Source organism: Stenella coeruleoalba (assembly GCF_951394435.1).
Source record: "Stenella coeruleoalba genome assembly, chromosome: 2".
Lineage (NCBI taxonomy): Eukaryota > Metazoa > Chordata > Mammalia > Artiodactyla > Delphinidae > Stenella > Stenella coeruleoalba.
In genome coordinates, this window is record NC_137147.1 from 136,181,627 (window position 1) to 136,199,718 (window position 18,092).

The 18,092-nt window shown below is 40.5% G+C and overlaps 1 protein-coding gene across 10 annotated transcripts in view; it reads right to left on the bottom strand.

Moving 5' to 3' along the window:
• THSD4 (thrombospondin type 1 domain containing 4) overlaps positions 1-18,092 on the bottom strand; it is a 630,174-nt gene that overhangs the window by 83,629 nt on the left and 528,453 nt on the right. For all 10 annotated transcript variants that reach the window (XM_079915165.1, XM_079915163.1, XM_079915159.1 and 7 more), the window contains one exon: positions 17,166-17,370. In XM_079915165.1, the coding sequence (XP_079771291.1) occupies positions 17,166-17,370 (205 nt within the window). The remainder of the gene's footprint in view (positions 1-17,165; positions 17,371-18,092) is intronic.

The window sequence follows — 18,092 nt, forward strand, 5'->3', positions numbered from 1 at the left end:
TGCCCAGACCTTAAATATAAGTGTTGCTCAACTTCTGACTGCATCTATGAACATCTTAGTAACACCTCAAGCCAATGAGCTCCATGAGGGACATCACATGGGGGGGATACAATCCAAACAGCCCTTAAGATCTAGTTCACTGTCAATTATAAAAGCATATGCCATAAGACTTTGATTTCACTCTTGGCTTTTGGTATCGTTAGAAAAAAAGTCTTTGCTTGTGGAAGGGTATTTCTTGTCCAGAAAAATCTCAAAGCGCAAATATATAACCATATACTTCTGGACTAGTTTGTATAATAGTAACAACAATAAACATAGCAATAATAACATCTGATACTTGTTGAATAAGTATGCTGTGCCAGTCCCTGTGATGTGTGATTTACTGGTAGTATCTAACTTAATTTTCCCAAAAGTCCTAGGAGATAAACGTTATTGTCCATTCATTTTACAGATAAAGAAAATGATATATGGAGAGGTCAAGTAACTGACTAAAGGCCACCGAGCCAGAAAGTTGCATTTCACAACCTGCACAATTCTGCTCGTATTGAAATGTTTGCGACTTTGTACTTTGGGTACTTTTGCCGGTGAAACCGGCAACTACGAATGTTTCTGAAAATTCCAAGTTAGTCTTAGCCATTCACATGTTTGTAAGTAAAGGAAAGACTAACCATAATGTGGAGTATTCATTCAGAAGAAATCTTAAGTTAGTTGCTTAGTTCCTTTTTCTTTATGAACAGATTTCCACCGAACTAACAAAATTTTATCTTAAGGGTTAGTATTGGTCTTCTTGCAGCAATTTTGGGGATTTATGGAATATATGACTTGTGAGGGATCATTAAAAATAGAGGAATTCTGTTTAAGCAAAGCCTTAATGAAGGATGGGGACAGGATCTCTGCTGCCCCATGGGAACTTGCTGTGAGGATTAGGTCATTGCCATGGGTCAACAGCATACCATTCGGCTTTGGTGTCCCTAGAACTCACCAACAAGGAAGGAAAGTCTGGGCTGTTTCAAGAGAGCTGCTTTAGAGACTTAGCTTCTCTCAAATGCAACTTATATTTCCCTTTGTATATTGTTCCCGCTCTCCTTTTTTTTTTTTTTTTTTTTTTTGCGGTATGCGGGCCTCTCGCTGTTGTGGCCTCTCCCGTTGCGGAGCACAGGCTCCCGACGCGCAGGCCCAGCGGCCACAGCTCACGGGCCCAACTGCTCCGCGGCACGTGGGATCTTCCCGGACCAGGGCACGAACCCGCGCCCCCTGCATTGGCAGGCGGACTCTCAACCACTGCGCCACCAGGGAAGCCCCCTGCTCTCCTTTTTATAAGTAGGATCGACCACTTAAATTTCCAATTCCTGAAATTACTCATCAGTGCCTTCTACTCTCATTTGCTCCAGATCATCTCAAAATGCCAAATGCACTTTATCATTCCAGGATCTAGCAATGCTTTGGTGGACAGTATGTTTTTGTATAATGAGACACTTACAGTCATTGATTAAAGACACACATACATAAGCTCTGGTCTTCTAAGGTTCAGTTTATTGTTTGGAGTCATGGAGCCCACTGATACACACACCAATATCTTTGTTTACTAGTCAGTTCCTGTCCTATGGCTCTTGGTACAGACCTGACCTTTCTGAAATGCTTGCTCTCCGTTCCCTTCCTTCCCTCCTGCTGCCCCCCCAAATACCTTTAGAGCAGAGGCATGATCCTGTCACAACCCTCCTCTAGCCCCACATCTTCAGTGGCTGACCACTGCTCAAACATTAATCCAAAGGATGGAGTCTGGGATGAAAGGTCTTCCACGATCTGGCCTTATCCTACAGTTGCAGCCTCAAATTCAATGTCACCCTCACTTTCTTAGAAGACACTGTGTCCAGACACGTCTCACATTACCTCCTTCTCTGAACCTTAGCTCATGCTGCTCCTTTGGACTGAAATGTTCTTTTCCCTGTTTCTTCTGATAAAGGCCTACCCATCCTCTAAAACAGGGGTTGGCAAACTACAGCATGGAGCGCTACACTGGCAACTGCCTTTTTTGTAAATCAAGTTTTATTGGAACAGAACCATGCCTCCTCAAACACCTATTGCCTATGGTTGTTTTCTCGCTATGATGGCAGAGAAGTTGCACCTGAGACCAAATGTCTTGCAAAGCATAAAATATTTACTAAATGGCCCTTTCCCAGAACAGGTTGCCAACCCTTGTACTAAAAGCCCAGTTTAAACAGCATCTCTCCATGTTCCTCCTCAGATTATTCTGTTAGAAGTAATGTCTCCATCCTTTGCACTTCCGTAGTGCTGAGTCTCTCTCTCTTTTTTTTTTTTTTTGCGGTACGCGGGCCTCTCACTGCTGTGGCCTCTCCCGTTGCGGAGCACAGGCTCCGGACACGCAGGCTCAGCGGCCGTGGCTCACAGGCTCAGCCGCTCCGCGGCATGTGGGACCTTCCCGGACCGGGGCACGAACCCGTGTCCTCTGCATTGGCAGGCAGACTCTCAACCACTGCGCCAACCAGGGAAGCCCATGCTGGGTCTCTTTATCAAAGTCTTCAAAGGATTCTCAAACAGACTGTAAATGCCTCGGGGGCAGGGACCACAGCTTCACATCTCTGTATTGCATTGCACAGAGGGGGTGTGCTTTATAGATATTCATTAAAATGCTTAATTATTTTGTAGGAATATCAAGTCAGATGAAGAGCAATGTTTTACTTAATCAGATTGTAGAACTACTAGATTAAGGAAGAAACAGATACTGATCAAGGAGACGAATTTTGCCCGTAAAGCAAAATAAACATTCGTGTGACTATCCGGCACAAAGGAAGCTGGAGGAGTAGGGCTATGTATATTTCCTAAGGACATGAATGTCGACTCAATTCAGACAGAAGAAGTAGACTTCTCCCACACTGACATGTATATGATTCTAATTCAAGGAATAGTGTCTGGCTTGGGAAAAGGATAGAGTAGAATTAGGAGATGCCGAAAGTCCTTTCAAGAGCTGTTGAAGCTTGGCTATAACAGTTGGATGGGAGCTAACAGAGGCAGCCCACAACTAGCAGCAGAAAAGAACTTTATCTTCTAAAGCTCACCCCTTCAGGGATTTATTAGCAAGAATTAAATGTTTAAAGGAAGAGCAGAATCTGACCGGAGCACTGCTTAATGCGAGAAGGGAAAAGCGTGCTCAGTTTCTCCTGCAGGGAAGAGGGGGGCCACCCTAGAAGGCAGATTTCCCATTTCCGAAGCTTTAACTCTTGAGAGAAAGTAGGGGACCTTCCGAAGACAGCACTGACAATGGAGCAGCAAAGCATGGGCAGCCTCAGCTGCTGGTTAAGAAAGTCTGGAAGTTATGGTTTTTCTCGGCTGTTGCTTCTTTCCTTAAGTCAACTGTATTTACTAAATGTCGTTTAAACCTTAGAGATCTCTTCTTGAGGCTTAACTTGTATTAATTCCCTAATGTGGAAGCTCAGTGATCTAACACACTGCAAAAAGCCAAACTTTGCTTCAAAGAGGGAAGGCTTAGAGGCACTTCCGAGTGGGTTAGGGAGTGGATGGATTGAGGACAGCTTTATCGATGCTGGACGCACAGATAATGGGTTCTGAGCTATTACCCTAATCCAGGTAGGAGACCTGGGAGCGATTAGCAGCCCTGCTGAAGATGCTGTCTGCAGGTGCTGCTGGGAGATAATGTTATTCTCCCTGAAGGGACAGGGCTGTCAAGCCACTTCCATAAAAATCTAAGACCCAGCCTGCTCGACAGCTGTTTCCTGCATTTGAGGAAAGCATCCCATTAGTGCAGAAAAGCAGGTGTGGGTGCTTTGCGTATGTCTGAGACAGATGATATAATTAAAAACAAAGGCAAATCTCAGCTTAACTCCTCCCCACAAAACAAAAGGCAAATCCAAGTACAAAGAGGCAAACTCAGTCTTACATTTCCAGGCAACTAGGTGCTAACTAAAAAGCAGAAAATGTGAAAACACAAGGAGCATAAGCAGGTGGGGCAGAATTGGTTCCGGTGTCTCTGAAAGCTCTTCAAGGCAGAGCAACTGTAAAAGTAAAAAGAAAGCCCATGTAAACAGACGCGAGGACATCAGAGCTTTCCTAAATCAAAGGGAGGAGTGCTGTCAGACACCAGGTGGAAAGTATGTAATGAAAAATTAAGTCTAGCAGTGCTCAAACAAATAACAGCATCTTTCCACTGTCTCTCTGGCACGGGATCTTTGGCAAAGACTTGGTTTTAGACAGGAATCATAAAAGCCTGTTGCTGAAGAGAAGGCAAGAACTGAATCCAAGTAAAAAACCAAATGCTCAAGGATCACCCTCTCTCGTGTGCCAGCATTGATGAGGAACCTCCGGCCGCGAATCAGGATATCACTCTGAGATGTTTCCTGGGGCTGCCACTACCTGTAACAGGTAACCGAGAAGGGTCACGAAGCCCATCTCAGCAGCCTTTCCTGATGCTTGAAAGCAGGCCCTGTTGTATCACCTGCTTAAATACCCTTTTAAAAACACGCTTGAAGTGTTGGTAAGGATGTGGAGAACCTGGAACCCTCATGCGTAGCTAGTGGGGATAGAAAATGGTGCAGCCACTGTGGAAAATAGTTGTGCAATTCCTCAGAAAGTTAAACACAGAATTATCACATGGCCCAGCAATTCCACTCCTAGGTATATACACAAAAGAAATGAAAGCAGGGACTAAACAGATACCTATACAGCAGCATTATTCACTATAGACAAAAGGTGGAAACGACCCAAATGTCCATCAACAGATGAGTGGATACAAAAATGTGGTCGATACATAAAAAGGAATTAATTTCTGACACATGCTACAACATGGATGAACCTTGACAACATTATGCTAAGTGAAATAGTCCAGACACAAAAGGACAAATACTGTATGATTCCACTTGTATGAGGTACCTAGAATAGGCAAATTCATGAGACATAAAATAGAATAGAGGTTACCGGGGGTTTGAAAGAGGGGAAAATGGAGAATTATTGTGTATTAGGTACAGTTTTGGGGATGATAGAAAAGTTCCGATAGTGGTGGTAGTTGGACAACATCATGAATGTACTTAATGCCACTGAAGAATACAGTTAAAACTGTTAAAAACATAAATTTTACGTTTATATATATTTTACCACAATTTTTTTAAAAGGAGAAAAAAAACCACACGGTGTTTCATTTCTCCAAAATGCTCCACACTTTTTAAGAGCTGAACGTTCTTTTAGACGCTAGCTTCAGAAGAACGCTGTTGAGGCAGATGGTGAAAGTCCAGTGACTAAGACATAACTCTGGCAAGCTAGCCCAAGGATTTCCAACATGAGGGTAGGCCAAATGATTGTCGGCAAGTTTGAAGGAACAGTGGGGGGCAGGGATGGAACAGTGTGGAGGGGACAAAAGGCTGTGAGGAATTAGGACATATTTTTCTTCTCATGGTGATAGGGAGGGGGGCAGAGAAGGCACAGGTCCTCCTCCATGCCCCAGCTATGTTTTTCCTGCCAATGGCCACGAGTGTATACGTAGGTCATGAACAAGGACTGAGCCTGGATCTGAGACCTGACTCCACCACTCATGAACTGTTCCCCTCAGCAGGTCCCTCAGCCAGGCTGAGCCCAGCAGCCTCAGCTCTAAATGCAGATCCTGATAGGACCCTGCCAGCCCACCACCACTGTGAGAGTGCTGCATTACACGAAGTAGGCAGACCCAGGATTCCTACAGTCTACGAGTAACACACGACCCCAGTACCGTAAGTGAGGTCTCGTGATCAAGGTGGGCTAAGGATGCCTGAGCATAGACCCCCAAAATGGCTTCAGGAGAGCCAAGGCCTGCCTTGATTTCTGTATCCCCACTACTCATCCCAGTTGCTGGCGCCTGGAAGGTACTCGAGGGAAGGAGTGTCTAAGTCTGGACTGTTTGTCTTCAAGGGGTACACAGACAAATTACAATAGATAAATTACAATAAAATAAAATATGGTGAGTGCCAAACTGGAGATATGATCAAAGTCCTATGGGAGTCCAAAGGAAAAATCTCTCTTTGCTTTTCCTTTTATCTATCTGTCTTTTATTCTTCTGCCATGTATTAAGAGAGCAAGCAAGGACTGCAGATTGATTTATAATGTCGTGTTAATTGCAGGTGTACAGCACAGTGATTCAGGTATATATCTATTCATTTTCAGATTCTTTTCCCTTATAGGTTATCACAGAATATTGAGTAGAGTTCTCTGTGCTAATCTTGTTGTTTATCTATTTTAGATACAGTAGTGTGTATCTGTTAATCCCAAACTCCACTTTATCCCTCCCCCCACCTTTCCCCTTTGGTAACCGTAAATTTGTTTTCTATGTCTGCGGGTTTAAAAGAAACCATTTTCTGGGCTTCCCTGGTGGCGCAGAGATTGTGAGTCCGCCTGCCGATGCAGGGGACACGGGTTCGTGCCCCGGTCCGGGAAGATCCCACATGCCGCGGAGCGGCTGGGCTCGTGAGCCATGGCCGCTGGGCCCGCGCGTCCGGAGCCTGTGCTCCGCAACGGGAGAGGCCACAACAGTGAGAGGCTCGCGTACCACAAAAAAAAAAAAAAAAAGAAAAAAAAGAAAAAAAAAAAAAATAAAAGAGACCATTTTCTGATTAGAATGAGGTCATCACAGGGGAGATGCTGAACACACGGGTTCACTTGTGTTTCTTTCTTTGTTCTGCTGGGAAGAAGGAATTACTCCTAGAGAGACAGTTGGTGGGTGGTGGGGCAGAAGGACACATAAATAGAGCAATTAATTTAAATCAGGAGGGAAGAGATATGGGAACATATGTATATGTATAACTGATTCACTTTGTTATAAAGCAGAAACTAACACACCATTGTAAAGCAATTATACCCCAATAAAGATGTTAAAAAAAAAAATGATGTAAAGACAGACAACCCTAAAAAAAAAAAAAAAAATTTAAATCAGGTAGGCTTTTGATGTCTAAGAAGAAAGGTACAAATGTTTACACTTGAGCCAGCATAATCCTAGAGGCTTCTGGCAATGGGTGGAAGAGAAGGCTGTTTTCTATTTAGCCATTACAAGGAAAAGCAGAGTTTTGTTAAGCAGCCATTGATAAATATTGGAACCTTGAGATAAGAAAGGGAAACTATGAATTAAGCCCTTGCCATGCTAGAAGCTGTATGTTATCCTATTGAATCCTTGCATACCTCTAGGAGGTAGTGGTTTTGTATCTACTCCGTGTTGCCACTTGCCCATACACACTCAGAGGAAACCTCTCAGACAGCAGACTGACAGCATACTGAGGTTTGTTCCATTTTAAGGAAAGGTAAGTGTCTTAGTCTGTTTGGGTCACTAGAGCAATAGATCACAGACTGGGTCGCTTGTACACAATAGAAATTTATTTCTCACAGTTTTGGGGGCTGGGAAGTATAAGATAAAGGTGTTGGTAGGTTCAGTGACTGATGAGAGCCTACTTCCTAGATGACTCTTTTCCCTGTAACCTCCCATGGCAGAAAGGGGTCAGGGATCTCTCTGGGGCCTCTTTTATAAGGGCACTAATCCCATTCATGAAGGTTCTGCCCTCATGACCTAATCATCTCCCAAAGGCCTCACCTCCCAATACCACCACCTTGGAGGTTTCAACAAATGAATCTGGGAAGGATGTGAGCATTCAGTCTACTGCAGTAACTGAAGGAAACCACTTAATATACCTATAATAAACAAATATTCATTAACTTTATAAATGTAAATTGACAACTAAGGATAATCAGTCACTGGAGCAAAAACAAAAACAAGGGCAAATTACAATAAAAATTCTTAAAAGTTAGTTATGTAAAGAAAATTCCTTACTTTGATAAGAGGTATCTATCAGAATCTTCAGCAAACATCTGTTAGAAGCATTCCCATTGTCAGAAACATGATAAAGAAGTCCACTATCAATATGATTATTCCAAAAATTTTTAGAGGTCTGAGTCTCTAAGTGCAACAACATATGAAAGAAATAGGAGGTAGAATACTTCAAGGGAAGATAACATTAATATTATCTACAGATATCACACGATTTTCCACCTAGAAAATCCATGTTAAATAACTGAAAAACAATTCTATTAGAATTGTTAAAAGAGTCTAGCAAGGTGTACAGGTACAAAATAAATAAATAAACTGATTTAATATGCATTAGCACGAGTAATTGGAAATATAATGGAATAAAAATCTTATCCCGTATTAGGAAAAACTATAGCATAAACCTAATAAAGCATAAGCAAAGTCTAGGTAAAGACATTTTATTAAAGAACATAAAACAAGGAGCTCTACTATGCTCTGGAATCAAAAAAGTCAATATTGTGAAGACAAATTTTTCTTCTTCAAGTTAGTCTGTAAGTTTATTGCACTTTCAATTAAAATCTCAACAGAAGTTTTATAGATTTTGACAAATTGATTTGTAAAGTGTATGTAGAACAAATGTACAAGAAGACCCAAGAAAATTTAGGAAAAAACAAAGCGTTTGGGAAGAGTCAGAGAGTTGACCTACAAAAACTTAAAGCATATGAAATTACAGTAATGAAAAAAAATGGTACTAAAGGAGGAGGAGACAGATAGATCAATAGACCTGAACTGAGAATTCACAGGTATATCTACAGATATTTAAATTTAAAATATATGGTAGAGGTGTCACTTCAAATTAGTGAGGGAAATTTAATAAGCATTATTGGGACAATACTGTCTATTAGGAAAAAGACAGATCCCTACCTCATACTGCACACAAAAATTAATTCCAGATGGATTAAACATTTAAATATAAAAAGAGATTATAAAAGTAATAGGAGAAAATATTAGAGAATAATTTTATAATGTTGGAGGTGGGCAGGTCTTCCTGTGTTAGACAAAATCCACTAGCCATAAAAAGATGATTGATAGATTTGACTAAAAAAAGACTAAAAGTTTCTCCACAGAGCAATAGATATCATAAACAGAGTTGAAACACAAGATAAAGATGAATAAACATACATGAAGAGAACGGTTATTATTCATAACATATATGAGTTCTTAAAATCAGCAAGAAAACTACAAACACAATTCTTAGCAAATTCATAGAAGGAGTACAAATAACAAAAATGAGTGGTCAGGGAAATGTAAATTAAAAAGGTATACTAAAAATTAAGTACATTCATAATATTTAGTGTTGGTAAAGGTGTGGAGAAACGGTTCTTTCATGAACTTTTGGTGGGGGTATAAATGGGTACAACTAAACGTGGAGAGGAATTTTGCTTTATCTTTCAGAATTTTAAGTGTTCATTCCATTTGACCTGTAAATTCTATTTCTAGGAGTCTATCCTATAGAAATATTTATGTAAGTATGAAAGGATACATATTAGGATATTCATGGAAGCACTACTTGTTAAAGAACCATTCTTCAAGTTTTCTTCTCCAAGAATTTGCTGTTTCTTCTAGAAACATCTTTTTCTGTTATTTATCTTGGGTTTTCTCTTTCAGGCTTTTAAAAACGTCTAGTGATCCTTGGTTGTCCATTCATGTTATTTTCAATCATCCGTTGATATTTAAGACAAAAGTGGTGGGAAGGCTGCCTGAGAACTCTGTACACATTGGCTGAGCTTATTAACAGGCCAGGTTCTAAGAGATGGGGTACCAGTCACTCAGCAGCTCCTTCTTCCAATTCCAGAATGAATACTGAGGTCTTGGAGCACCAATCCTCTCAGCCACGCCCTTTTGAATGAGGAAGTTAGTGCCAGCATTCTGAACGTGTGTGTGGGGGCTGCCTGCTCACATACAAGTTTTTTCACTGTTTCCCTGTTTTTCAGCTCCATTCTCCCTTCCCACCTTCCATTTTACCTGCTGTCCCCCAGACTCACAGGCTCATGGGGTTCTGCATGCAGGCCAACCCCCCTTTATCACAGTCCCCTCTGCTACCTAGGCTGTGATTTCCTTTGCTCTATTAGTGAAATTTCCTCCACCTACTCTTGAGAATTTGTTCCAGAAATTTGTTAAAATCATGTAATAGATGTCCCCCCCCCCAGTTTTTTTGGTGGTTGTAGGTTATACCTTCTCTTATTCCTTTAGTGTCATTTTGATGAACCTTGGGAGGAAGGGAAGAAAAACTCATGTATGCAGTCTGCCATCTTGAACCACAAATCGAAAGTATTATTTGCAATATTAGAAAACTGGAGCCAGTCTCAACATTCCTCAGTAGGAAAATGCTTAAATAAATTAGGTTACATCTGTTGTATGGAATATTCTTTACTCAAAAATAATGAATTAGCTTATTATATGCATTGCTATGAAAAGTTATCATGATATAACATTAAAATAAAGGAGCACATTGCAGAAAGTGTATATAGTAACATGAATTTTAGAAAATATATATTTATTTGTATTTCCACAAAGGACTGGAGGGTTATACACTGATGTGTTAAGAGTGGTCCTTTATCTCCATCTTTACACTTGAAACCAGTGGATCAAGTGTGAGGTTGGCATGGAAGAAGAATTTCATCTTTTTGCTCTATATCATCTGTATTGTTCAAATTTTTTACAATGCATGTGACTAAATCTTTGGAATTAATCATCATACAGATGTGAGGCATCATATTATTTAAATACTCTAGTCTTTCCCACATAGAAAGCTGCTCAACTAACAAATTAAAGGCTTGCAAATTACAGATGATCCATGATACTTGATTTTTAAAATGCTGACCACTACTTTCATTGTTTAAAACTTTTAAGAAAGCGTGCTTAAAGGTATTGCCAGTTTATTTGAATTTTTAAAAAAAATTTATTTATTTTTGGCTGTGTTGGGTCTTTGTTGCTGCGTGTGGGCTTTCTCTAGTTGTGGCGAGTGGGGGCTACTCTTCGTTGCGGTGTGCGGGCTTCTCATTGTGGTGGCTTCTCCTGTTGTAGAGCACGGGCTCTAAGCACGCAGGCTTCAGTAGTTGTGGCACGCGGGGTCAGTAGTTGTGGCTCTCGGGCTCTAGAGCGCAGGCTCAGTAATTGCGGTGCACGGGCTCAGTTGCTCCGCGGCACGTGAGATCTTCCTGGACCAGGGCTTGAACCCATGTTCCCTGAATTGGCAGGCGGATTCTTAACCATTGCGCCACTAGGGAAGTCTGCCAGTTTATTTTTAAAAGTTTATAAATCTTCAAAAACAAAAAGAATCCCTTCTAAGTCTAAAGCTCTATGACAGTGTAAACATGTTGGCAGGTACAACATGTCCTGTAGAATCAATTTTTGCTTGGTATGCTTTTATGTCTGATTTCTTAACTGTTACATAATGACATTAGTAAATTGAGCTGGCTGAACTATGCCAAACTTTGATATTTCAGCTAAAATAATTTCACAACATCTTATTAAGGAAGAGGCAAGTAATATAAAATGTCAATCATTTTAATAAAATTAGATTTAACTTTTTATTTCCAAAGAGCAGGGTTCAGAATAATTCAAGTGGAAAAGGAGACTACATAGTTTACAATAGATACACTGGTTCTAAAGTATTTTCCACGAAAAAAAAAAAGATCTAGGAACCTATAATCTACCAGCTAGTCTATATTTTGGAGCAAGTGAAAAATTCAAATAAACACTGAAAAGTGGAGCTCATTTCTGCAGAACTTCATTGGTTTCCAACCTAAAATGAGACAGATAAACATCCTATCTCCTGAAATCTGTGTATCATTAAACGTCGTGATTTCTTCAGCGTTGCTCAGAGAAATAGTACGCATCACGAGGTGCTGAGCTGGCCTGTCTTCCCAGCTACACATGGGCCAGAACCCCTTGTGAGTTACAGCAGGGCCAGGGCCAGAACTCAGGCTTTCAGAATCTGAGTCCAGCAGGTCCAGTTCTTGATGGCCAAACCAAAGAAAGCCATAAACTCAAGAGTCAGGTTGAATGCTCCATCGCTATTTACATATTAGCCAAGGCTTTTGGTATATATGCCTCTTTCTTCTGTGAAGTTTTTGATTTTTTAAAATTGAAATATAGTTGATTTACAATATTATATGTTTCACATGTTCAACATACTGATTCAATATTTTTATAGATTATACTCCATTTAAAGTTATTATAAAATATTGGCTATATTCCCTGTGCTGTACAATATATCCTTGTTGCTTTTTTATTTTATACATAGTAGTTTGTATCTCTTGATCCCATACCCCTATCTTGTCCCTCCCCCTTCCCTCTCCCCATTGGTAACCACTAGTTTGTTCTCTATATCTGTAAGTCTGTTTCTGTTTTGTCACATTCATTCATTTTTTTTAATTGGCATATAATTGCTTTACAATGTTGTGTTAGTTTCTGCTGTACAATAAAGTGAATCAGCTATATGTATACATATATGCCCTGCCTCTTGGACCTCCCTCCCCCACCATCCCACCCATCTAGGTCATCACAGAGCACTGAGCTAACTCCCTGTGCTATACAGCAGATTCCCACTAGCTATCTATTTTACACATGGTAGTGTATTTATGTCAAACCTAATCTTCCATTTCATCCCACCCTCCCCATCACCCCTCACATCCATTCCCTACGTCTGTGTTTCTATTTCTGCCCTGCAAATTGGTTCATCTGAACCATTTTTCTAGATTCCACATATATTTGTTTCATTTTTTAGGTTCCACAGATAAGTGATAACATACAGTCTTTGTCTTTCTCTGTCTGACTTATTTCACTAAGCATAATACCCTCCCGTTCCATGTTGTTGCAAATTGCAAGATTTTATTCTTTTTTTTATGGCTGAGTAATATCCCATTTTTTGTACCACATGTTCTTTATCCATTCATCTGTTGACGGACATTTAAGTTGCTTCCATATCTTGGCTACTGTAAGTAATGCTGTTGTGAACATTAGGGTGCGTATAACTTTTAGTATTATCCTCTTCTTCCGATATATACCCAGGAGTGGGATTGCTGGATCATATGGTAGCTCTATTTTTAGTTTTTTGAGGATGCTCCATACTGTTTTCCACAGTGGCTGCATCAATTTACATTCCCACCAACAGTGTAGGAGGGTTCCCTTTTCTTCATATCCTTGCAAAAATTTGTTATTTGTGGTCTTTTTGATGATAACCATTTTGACAGGTGTGAGGTGATAACTCATTGTGGTTTTGATTTGCATTTCTCTGATGATTAGTAATGTTGAGTATCTTTTCATGTGTCTTTTGGCCATCTCTATGTCTTCTCCATGACATTTTTCACAGAACTAGAACAAATACTACTAAAATTTATGTAGAACCACAAAAGACCAAGAATAGCCAAACCAATCTTGAGAAAAAAAAAAACAGCTGGAGGCATCACACTCTTTGACTTCAGATTATACTGTAAAACTACAGTCATCAGGCTTCCCTGGTGGCGCAGTGGTTGAGAGTCCGCCTGCTGTTGCAGGGGACACGGGTTCGTGCCCCGGTCTGGGATGATCCCACATGCCGCAGAGCGGCTAGGCCCGTGAGCCATGGCCGCTGAGCCTGCGTGTCGGGAGCCTGTGCTCCACAACGGGAGAGGCCACAACAGTGAGAGGCCCGCGTACAGCAAAAAAAAAAACCCCAAAACCAAAATACTACAGTCATCAAAACAGTATGGTACTGGCACAAGAACAGACACATAGATCAATGGAACAGAAAAGAGAGCAGAGAAATAAACCCATACACTTATGGTCAATTAATCTATGACAAAGGAGACAAGAATATACAATGGGAAAAGGATAGTCTCTTCAATAAAGACCTAAATGTAGGACTGGAAACCATAAAACTCCTAGAAGAAAACATAGGCAGAACACTCTTTGACACAAATTGTAGCAATATTTTTTTGAATCTGTCTCCTAAGGCAAAGGAAACAAAAGCAAAAATAAACAAATGGGACCTAATTAAACTTACAAGCTTTTGCACAGCAAAGGAAACCATCAACAAAACAAAAGGACAACCTATTGAATGGGAGAAAATATTTGCAAATGATATGACCAATAAGGGGTTAATATCCAAAATATATAAATAGCTCATACAACTCAGTATCAGAAAGACCAAACAACCCAATTAAAAATGGGCAAAAGGCCTGAACAGATATTTTTCCAAAGTTTTTGATTTTTAAATTTCAATTTTCACATACTAACTCAATAATTGCATCTTTAGTAAATAACTCCAGATCTTTTTTGAAGCAAGCAAAGGAAAGAATGTCCATTTTTAAAAGTCAGAAGACCATGCATGTAAAAACACTTGGAGACTAAAGTACTACACATGTAGCATGACTACTATTATTAACTAAGCAAATAGCCTAGAATAAGTCATTTAAATATTGTGGGTTTTAAACAAACCTTTAAAAATGAGGTGATTAAACCACCTTCTCCAGCACTAATAATACAAGTCCTTCTGTTTTCATAGAAATCTACTTTATCTCTGTCAGGTTTGGAGAGTCAGTCATTTTAACAATTCCAAGTATTTCACAAGGCAAATTTGATTTTTATTACTAATAACCCAAAGGCCATTCAGGGAAACAATAGGGCAACTGAAAAAACTTGTTAAAGGTGTGCATTTTTAAAAAGCAATGACACACATTCGAACTATTCATTTCCTCTACATTGTGTATTCTGCAGAACAAGTGTACGCAGACAGCCAACTAAGTTTTGTGCATCAAGTCAAATTTTTGTACAAAATACAGGTTACATAGCCAGAAATCACAAGGTAAGAAAACCAAAACTTTTATCATGACCTGGAAGATTGTGGAGAACCCTACTACATACCTCTTTGAAAAATGTTTCAAGACAAGAAAAAAAAAGAAAGAAAAATGTTTCAATGTTTGAAAATGTATAATGTGAAATACAGTCATTGGAAAGTTCAAAAATAGCTTGATAGACCTGTGCTCTAATAGCTTACACATAATCTCAAACAATTGCATGCAGTTTAACTTTGAACATATATAGACTTCCCAGAACAGGAAATTTCATAGGATTAAGTGGAATAGGGGAAGAGAACACCTGTGATGAGAAAAAGACCATCCCATCCACTGTGCGCTTTAAAAGAATGAATTTTATGGTAGGCGAATTAAATCTCAATAACAGAAGGAAAGAAGAAAAAAAAAAAGAAGAGCCTTCTGGGTGATGTTACATCCCAAGTGATGCTTAAGTGCCCTAAACAGGAGGCCCTGTTCATCACTTCTGGAAACTCCTTTCACGCTCGCCTGTTCTTCTATCTCTACTCTCCCCACTCTGGCCACATGGCGTCACGTCATACTGTCATGGACTCTGGACTTCTCATGCACCCCACTGGTCACTGGGCATAAGAAGTTGAACATGATTTTCGGAATCACCCTTCCATTGATTCTGGGTACTTCCATCCTCCTCTGCCTCCTCTTCATCTTTTTTAGGGAATTTCAGGGAATTAGGAAATTTGTATTCCACGAAGCTTTGACATACTGACAAGGTCTCTGAGACAAAAGAAAGAGATTGAACATTTGTCAACTGCTAATAAGTGCCAGGGGCTCGGTGGGGTCCTGAATATCTGTTATTCTATGGATTCTCATGAATACTTGTAAGGTCCAGATTCTTATTCCCATATTCTAGATGAAAACACTGAGGCTCTGAGAGCAGTTTCCACTCAGACATCTGGTGGGTAATCACCCAGATTATCTATTTTGCCTTCGGAAGGCACAGCTTAAAAGCCACTTACTGAATAGAACTAATTCGAGCCAGGGAAATTACTAAAAACTACGCAAAGCTCACAAAAAGTGGCATTGTTTGCTGGTGCATTTGAACACAGTCACACTTAAAGCAATCCCTCAAAAGAACATTTTCCATTCTAGGAACAGGATGTTTGTGAAGATTTGCTCTTTTAATAGTACAAAAGAAAGGAATCAAAAAGACCATTTTTTTTTTCTGCAAATAAAAATAACACACAAACAACTCAGGGGGAAACTAGCCTTATTGCCACTTTGGTGGCTCCTGGGTTTGCCAGAGCAAATGTAATAGCTTTCCACTATTAATTGGGTTTGTTTCAGAGTCCCATCGGCCATCCCTTCCTCCTCTCACCAATAAAACCAAGTGAAGCTAATTTTGGATGCATTTGCCCAGACAAAGATGGAAGAGCTTCAGAATCTAGAGTTCTTGAGTTGTCTTCTGGGGTGGTCCTGGTACTCGAATTTATAAAATTAATGATCTCTCAGTTGTTGCAGCCATTGACTGCTGCATGGCCAATGGTGTACCAGAATTGCTCATGGGTGTTATCTCTTGGTAGACTACCACGCTTGGAGATAGACTGCCTGGCTTTGAATCCCAGCTCCACCTCTTCCTTGCTGTGTGACCTTGTCAAGTTACATGATCGCCCTGTGCCTGTCTCCTTATGTATGAAATGGGGAGGGGAATAGCTCCCATCTCCTAGGGTTGTTGAGAGGGTTCAATGATTTAATACCTGTAAAGCACTGAGAATAGTGCCTAGCATATAGTCTGTGCTATTTAAATTTCTGTTAAATAAATAATCAAAAAAATAAAAAATGTATATTGCTGTTCATTAAATGTTTTTAAGAAATTGCTTTCCTTATACCATTTGTTAACTGATTTGTCCATGTTTACATGAATTAGAATTGCTAAAAATTAACTTGCAGGACCTGATTTGCTTTGCATAAAATCAGCCAGAAACAGAGAAGGAAGAATCAACAAAGATCTTCTTTTGTGGGAAAATGGGTTACAAATGGTCTCCCAACATTGAAGATATTGCCCAAAATGATCGCTGACGGGTTCTGCAGCTCTTCCAAAGACACACACATACTGTTGCCCCAGGCTGATGAAGCAGAAAGAAGAGAAAAATGGCTTTTGCTTTAGACCCCTGCAGAGTGAGAGACCGGACAGGATCACCAACTGCCCCTGTGCCCCTGAAATTCCAACAGAAAAAGACTGGCAGATCTCTTGGCATTTCAAAGAGCCTCCCCTATTTCAGAGAAACAATTTAGGCCATTCCTGATTTCATAGCCTTGTTTCTCTTGGAAGGAAGAAAGACCGGTTTAAATATGTAGATATTAAACATTTCCTCGCAAGAAGGACTTTTTTACTTTCTCCATATCATTTCAAGGGGAGGCCAGGTAGTGCTTTGGCGTTCCCCAGTGGCACCTTGTACAGGTCCAAGGACCTCTGGACACTGCCGTGTCACAGTCCTGGAAGGAATAAATCATCTTGTAGGGACAGCTGGTTTCCTCTGGAAAAAGATCAAGCTTACCCAAATAGTTGTTGCTCTTGTACATCTCGGTGATGTTGATTTTTGTGGCTCCTTGAGGAATCTCAACAACTCGGTGGTAGCCCAGGCTGGTGAGGGCATGCTTAAACACGCCCGACACAACCTGACAGCCCGTGTTATCGCCTCCGCACACCCCGCATTTGTCCACGACTTTGTCGGAGCCTAGGTAGTCATCACAGCCAATGCTCTGCAAAGAGGTGGAAAACAAGAGACTCTTGTAGCATATGTCAGGAGCATCCCAGGGAGGAAGGGGAGAGGGAATGACTGAAGATCTGTTGGTGGGTCTCGACCTGAACTTCCTCCTTGCCCCATCCAGATCCTGTAGATAAGCAAGTTCATTCTTCCCTTGGCTCAACGGATTTCCACTGAGCACCTACTCTGGGCAAGGAACTTCCTTCCTAGGTTATGTGTGAAATGTGCGTTCTAGGGGTGAAGCGGAAGCCACATCAGTAAATAAGTAAGTAAAACAAGCACCCTTGGTAATCAGGAGAAAAATAACACAGAGAAAATACATAAGGAGGGTGTGGGGACTGGATATTTATTAAACAGGTTGGACAGTGAAGTTGTCCTGAAAATCCATCCCCTTGTTGGAAGTTTTTTGGGACTTAAAACTGGAGTTTGTCCTCAAGTCTTCTGTCCTAAACGACAGATGATACGAACACTTAGCCAAGTACCCCCAACAGTAGTGTTCTCAGGCCCTGTTTCTTAGGAAATTAAATCAAATTGGTTGAGGTCTGGGTCCCCACTGGTCACTGTGACTCTGAAAAGCTGAGCCGTTGGGACTTTTGCTTGGCTCGTCTAAAGCATTTCTCCCAGGGCAGAAGGGTACAGGGAAGCAAGGACCAGAAACATCGGCAAACTGGATGAGACGCATCTAAATAACGGGATACATCAGTGTTTAAAGGAACT